The sequence below is a fragment of the Chrysochloris asiatica genome, unplaced genomic scaffold (genome assembly GCF_000296735.1).
Source record: "Chrysochloris asiatica unplaced genomic scaffold, ChrAsi1.0 scaffold00019, whole genome shotgun sequence".
NCBI lineage: Eukaryota > Metazoa > Chordata > Mammalia > Afrosoricida > Chrysochloridae > Chrysochloris > Chrysochloris asiatica.
The window spans coordinates 2,516,713-2,523,659 of record NW_006408537.1 but is presented as its reverse complement, the minus strand read 5'-3'; the positions used below and the strand labels follow the sequence as shown (position 1 = coordinate 2,523,659).

General features: G+C 41.4%; 1 protein-coding gene across 1 annotated transcript in view; it reads left to right on the top strand.

The window, feature by feature from the left end:
* The window catches only part of PKHD1 (polycystic kidney and hepatic disease 1 (autosomal recessive)), a 722,421-nt gene that overhangs the window by 35,276 nt on the left and 680,198 nt on the right, over nucleotides 1-6,947 (top strand). Inside the window, 4 exon segments of the mRNA XM_006835767.1 lie at nucleotides 962-1,051; nucleotides 1,152-1,242; nucleotides 2,596-2,738; nucleotides 5,812-5,939. Of these exon segments, the coding sequence (XP_006835830.1) occupies nucleotides 962-1,051; nucleotides 1,152-1,242; nucleotides 2,596-2,738; nucleotides 5,812-5,939 (452 nt within the window).

Sequence of the window (6,947 nt, the reverse complement as noted above, 5' to 3'; positions counted from 1 at the left end):
CATTAGCTTTACTTTCATCCTATCGTATATCATTTCATTGCCATGGTTACAATCCCCTCCATGCATCATCAAACAACTAAAGGATATGCCCCGCAAGCCTGTCCCTCAGTCGTCAGCACACGAGTCCCTCTCCCTCTCTGGGTCTAGAGTCCTTAGCTGCTCTATCTCTCCACATCATTGTCTCTGCTTCTAACTCTGGCGTCACTGTTTCTCTGGGTAGGGTCCTGCACTTCGCTCTTCTTTCTTAATGGTCCCAGGGACCTCCGCTCCTGGACTGCAAAGTCAATCACTCCCCTCCTTTTGCTACAAAATGTCTACCTTTACATTTCCAACCCTCACAGTCAGTCCTGATAATAATTACTCACTATTGTACCACAAGAGAACTATCCCTATCTCCTTTCATCAGCCCCACCCAGACAGTTTGGATAGTACTCAGTGGTGATTCTACCTTGTTCCCTATATTTTTGTTGAGCAGTTTTGGTGTGCTTTTGGCGAACAAGGATGAATCAACCTAAATTTTGCCTTCTATAGTTTATAGTTTACAGTTTAAAAGTAAAATATGTATACAAATAACCATAGACGAAAGCAGGAAATAAAAGTGATATAAGAGATTAAAAGTTATGTAAGTGTTATGACATAGCAAAGTACAATGTGCCCAGTAGACATTTTATTGGAAGCAGAGCTGAAAGTTTAGCATTCACGTCAACATTTATGTCTCACATTCTGAAGTGTAGGCTGTGGGGGAATGTGGTTACGTAGGGAAACAGACACATGAAGTATTTCAAGAAAAGTTCTCATTGGAACTTGTGTTCTCCAGCAGTTTCTAGATGATAATGAATTTGGAAAACTGAAATTACAATAAAAAAGAAATAGCATGGCAAGAAAGTATGTTCCATGTTGTGAGACTGCTTCTCTGAGTTAGTTAATGCATATAAATTACTCCTGTTATCTTGGCTTTTAGATGCTGAACGTGTCTGGCAGAGGAAACTTTTTCCTTACTTGGGACAATGTCTCTAGTCAGCCTATTCCTGCAAATGCCACAGCCCATCAGGTGGGTCATTTTTCAGATAATTGGTGGTAAGTGGGAGAGCAATGGATCGTCTTTACGTCCACAATATAAACTTGTGGTATTTATTTTTCTTTTTGAATAGATTCAAACAGCCATAGAGGAGTTACTTGCAGTGAAATGTAAACTGGCACCACTTTCAGCTAACATACTTCTTCGGCTTGGATTTGAACAAGGTTTGACAAATTCAGACACACTAAGGAGCCATGCTGTTGCAATGAGTTATGGGTAGTGGTTTTAATCCATCAGCTGCTCCATGGGAGAAAGAGAATACTTTCTGTTCCTGAAAGCCTATACAGAGTTGCTTTGAGTCAGAATTGACTTGTTGGCGGTGTGGTTTTTTTGTTTATTTTTTATTGTTCTCATTATTGGCTTCTCTCTTTTTCTGTAAAATGGAAACAAAACCAAATATTCATTTCCTCTCCAAGGTTTAAAGAAACTCAAACAAAGGAAGCTATGGAAGCTGGATTTGGACACTGAGCAGTCCAGGGAGAGGCTAGGTGCTTGGGAGGGAGAAGTTTGGTGAGGACATCAAGAGAAGGAAGAGGCATTCCTCCTCTTGAGCTTTTAGGTGGACCAGCCATTTCTTTTGCTGTCAAGTTCTGATTCACAGTGACCCCATGAGTGTTAGATTAGAACTGTGCTCCATGTGTTTCAGAAGTAGATTATCAGGGCTTTCTTCTGAGGTGTTATTGGGGAACTCGATTCTCTCACCATTTAGTTAGTAGCTGAGTCTTAACTGTTTTCACCACCTGGGACTTCCCCAGATGGAGCAGAGCACTACCCAAATACTTCTTCTTGTGTACATTCATAAAAAGGGCAACAGATATACGTGGCAAATAGCAAAACTGTAATCAACTCTTGTTCATTTCAGATTCATATCTTGTCTAAAGCAATTATTACAGAATAGAGTTGTTAAGTTCTGCTGAGTTATTTCTCACTCACAGCAACCCTGTATAGGGTATCTGAGGAGTGGCTGATGGGTTTGAACCATTGACCTTGCAGTTCAAACTGACCTTGTGCTTCAGTGCATCATTCTGCAGCACCATACCCAGACTCCACATAACAGAATAGTCTTAACAAAGTCTTAAAATACGAGGGTATGTCTTTTTAAAATACTACTATTTTAAAATTTCATTACATTTCAATCAAACTTTCTTGTCTCTGTTTCTGAGCAATCTTTTATGTCACGGTATATAAAATGCATATAGAAATGATATTAAATTTTCAGTGCTCTGAGACACTCAATGGGTTTATCATAGCTGGAGCTTTCTGGTTGAGGGTACTGGTCACCTCAGACCCTGCCATTTCCTCCAGTGGCTGAGGGATCAAGGTGAACTCATAACCCATGCCCTATACATACATGTTGTTGTTAAGTGCTGCCAAGTCAAAAGATAATAGAATTTTCCCAGAAACTTTTTGAAGCCTCCTCATATGTTGGGAAGCTCTGCTTTGGTTTACAGGGATGCCTGTCTTTATCTTGATCTTTGCTTCTAAACCACATCCTATTTTATGTGTACTGCATTCAGGTCCACAAGGCTCCAGCTCTGATGGGGACCTTACAGGTGAGACAGAGCCCTTCTGCGGGAGAGTTAGCCTCCATCAGCCTCGACACCTTGTCCTGACAGCCCCGGCTGGACAGAAGGGCTATTGGCTGGACCAGTACACACATGTAAGTAGTAGTCCTCATGCATTCAGGTACAGAGGGTAGGGAATGATGAGTACTATTTGTCTGTGGTTGAGACCAAAAAACACCGAAGCACAAAGGTAGTGAGTGCTGTGGTTTGCCGTAGGGATTTCAGGCCAAAGTTCTGGGCTTCCTAACTTCTCTTTCAGGTGTGTACTTAACAAATAGTGGGATCTCCCATTAGTGACTTGCTACTTGAAAGCACCTCTGTATTAGCTGTGACACCTATAGATGTATATTTACTCAGCATTTTTGGTTCTCCAGGCATAAAATTTCATACTCTATAGTCAGACTATCTGAATTTGAATACTGATTTACCAAACTGTGTGCTCTCAGGCATCTTCCTTAAGTATATTCTGCATTAGTTTACTTGTCTGTAAAATGGGCAACAACGTGCTCTACATCTCAGGATTGTGGTGAACATTAAGTGAGATCATCTAGTTAAGCACAGTGGGAAGGTTTAGTCATTTGTATCTGTTATATGAGGATAAGTCAAAAAGTATTGGAACAAAATAAACACCTTCAGTACCAAAATTATAAAGATGTGAAACTATTGGTGCTCGACACATCCCCCGTCCAAACCTATACACTTTTGAAAGTGGTGTTTCCATCTTTATAATCCTTCCCAAAAGAATTGACACTATTCAATTTCCATTACATCAAAACAGCATCCGTAAGGGACTCAAATCGTGTTCCTTTGACATGTTCTTTGAGTTTTGGGAATGGAAAGAAATCTGAAGGGGGCAAAATCAGGGCTGTAAGGTGGATGGGATAAGGTTTCCCAGTGAAATTCTCATAGGACAGCCCTTGCTATCCTTGAAGACCAAGCAGGTACACTGTCGTGATGAAAAAATTCCCTCGGTGCAACTTTCTGTCATCTCATCAATGCATTTTCTTTCTTTTTCTTGTTGTTTTAAACTTTTTATTGTGAATTGAGTGAAGGTTTACAGAGCAGATCATCAGTTTCACATTCAACAAATCATATGCTTTGCTTCATTACATGTTTGCAATCCCCTCCATATATTAACAGCTAATAGCATTTACTTCTATTCACTTTAGCTAGTGTGTTCCTCCCTGTGTTTCCTGCTACCATATTTCCTCTGCTAACCTCCCTCTTGCTGTCTATTACCTGTCTCATCAATGCGTTTTTAATTAATAACATTTTTTAACTTAAAAACGTTGTTTATAAGTCCTCATAAACATCCTGTGCTCATTGAGAAAATTTATCAAGCTTTCCCCATTGAGATCACATAAAAACAGTCACTGTAATCTAAGCTACTTCTCCACCTTGAATTGAACTGGCCCAGCAGATCCCCTTGGACACCACTGTTTTGATTGGACCATTTTTTGAAGGCACCCAAATGAGAGTAAGACCATTATGTTCCTGAGAGAAGTTGTCTACAGCCATCCACTGATCACAGAGACATGTTGAAACATGTTTTGTTTGGAATAAACCTGTACCTGTATGAACTGGAATCCTAGTAGCAATACTTTTGACATACTCTTTAGTAATTGTTATTACTTGCTACACCTGGCATCGACTATCCTCTGTGACCCGTGCGGAGAGTAAACCCAAGTAGAGATGATAGGAAATTAGAAAAAAAAGGAAGACACAAGACACAAATGAATTAAGTGAAGTTGAGACCAGGTGGGCCACAGCACTCTGATGAAAAAACTGTGACCCAACCAAGTGCAGCAAGTTTATTTTATACTTATATCAAAAGGAGGTGCTTGGGGCAGGGAAAAGAGTGCAAGACCATCTGGTGTTTGTGCACGCAGTAAGTGGGACCTTATCAGAAGAATTGTAACTTGTAGTTGCTAGGGACACAGAGATAGAGCAGCTAGATGTTTGTGCAGACTTGAACTGAAGGTCATACAAGGAAAAAAAACCTTTCAGGTTCCCTTTCCCCCGAGGCAGCCCTGCATGTTCCTCAGGGGGCAGCTTGACCTGGATGCAGCCTGATTTTCTAGACCACAACTGTTCAATTGCAATCCTTCGGTTAAACTACCCCCAGGTCAGAGACCTTTGGCTCATTCGCTCCTAACAATTACTGACAGATTCACTGACGTATCTCTTGAGCATAGTAGCTCTGCTTCAGTAGCTCTGCTGCCCTTCAAAAAGTAGATCCTACGCATTTGCCCTTTGGAAACTCGAATGAGCCTTGCTGGGTTGCTGAGCTCATGGCAGGGGTTACAAGCCCTTTTCTGGTCAGGCTGCAGTGGAATCCCCTTTCAGCCATTACTCTTGATCAGCGGCTCTACACCAGGACAACTTTGCCTTCACAATGACATTTGACAATATTATCTGGAGACATTTCTGGCTGTCACAACTGAACTGGGAGTGGGGGTACTACTGTTGTCTAGTGAGTAGAGGCCAGGGGTGCTGGTACACATCCTACAATGTACAGGACAGCCCCTACAGCAAAGAACTATTTGACTTCAAAATGCCAATAGTGCCGAGATTGAAAATCATGACGTTAAAAGTCTCATGTCAAATAATTTTGTACTTAACTTATGAGTTAGAAACCAAGGATGCTTGGGAGTGCATCTTGAACTGAGGGTTAGAGAAGTTAAGAGTCTTGTTCAAAGTTATACAGGTCATTGGGTAAGAACAGATATTGTCTAAGTGAGACATGAGTCATGAGACATAGAGTTTTTTTCACTCCAGTCTTTACAGCCAAGCACCAAATCCAACCCAACCCACTGTCATTGTGTTGATTCCAACTCATAGCAACTCTGCATTGGGTTTCCAAGGCTGTGAATCTTTATGGGAGCAGAAAACCTCCTCTTTATCCCTCGAAGCAGCTGGAGGCTTTGAACTGACTGCCTTGTGCTTAGCAGTCCAGGGCTCACCCTACAATGCCACCAGTGCTCTTAACTCTCTGTTGAACAAGTAATTTAATCAGAACTCGGTCTTTCTAGCTGGTAAGCTCTAGGAGGGCAGGAACTTGGCCCTTTACCTCTCACAGCCTGTGGTAAAGTTCTAATGGTGTGGTTTATTGATTGCTTGGCTGCTTGTTTTACTAATAAAACTGATAGACTTCTTTGGTGTCTGTAGCTGTGCTTTGCATACAAAGGCTACATGAATGACATCCTGAAGATGACCTTGACCTTCACAATGGCCTTTCAAAGCATCGTAAAAAACATCACCTGTGACTGGAGCCCCACAAAGACCAGGTCTGAGAGGTAACTATTATGTTGGGGTATGGTAGGAATCCAGCCAGCTGTGATTATTAGCTCTGTGGGGAGAAAGGCTATCTGAGGCAGTATTCTGTCTCTTATAGTTGGTCCTCAGTACTAACCTGAGACTTTAAACATATTTTATTTGACAAAAAAGTTAGATTTAGTATCAGTTAGTTGTTAAGAAGGTTAAGGTCTGTGTGGTAGTGCCATGGGTTAATGCAGGTGGCTATTAACTGAAAGGGTGGAGGTTCTAGACTACTGTCTTACAATTGAGACCTGGCAATATGCTTCCAGAAGGTCAAACCCCATGGAACAGTTTTACTCTGACACATGGGGTCCCCATGAGCCAGAATCAACTCCAAGGTAACTCTGTTTTTGTTTGCTTTTTTTTGGTGGTGGTTGTGGTGGTGGGCCTTCAAATTGATTCTGACTCATAGTTTTATATCTTTACGGGAGCAGAAAGTCTCATCTTTTTCCCATGGAGCACTTGGTGGACTTAAACTGCTGATCTTGCAACCTACTAGCAGCCCATCATGTAACCACTACACTGCTAGGGCTCCTTTGCTTGTTTTTAAGGATATACTACTTGTTCACTAGTGTTACATCACTAGTGTTACAGCTGGCATTTTTCATAGAAATACAAACATTGGAAGAGACCTTAGAGAATATTCCTTGACATTACAGATGAGGGAAATTGGGGTCCAGAGAATTTGTGATTCACTGAAGACTGTAGAAGAATTGATGTATTTGAGTTATGGTATTACAAAAGAATATTAAAAGTAACACGGACTGCCAAAAGAACAAACAAATCTGTGTTAGAGTTACAACCAGAATGCTCTTTAGAAGCCATGATGATACTGTTGTTGGTGGTGTTGTCAGGTGCCATCGAGTCAGAACCGACTCATAGTGACCCCATGCACAGCAGAACAAAACAATGTTCGATCCTCGGCCAACCTCACTACTGCTGCCACACTTGAGTCCATCAATGATGCCACCTGGCCAATCCATCTC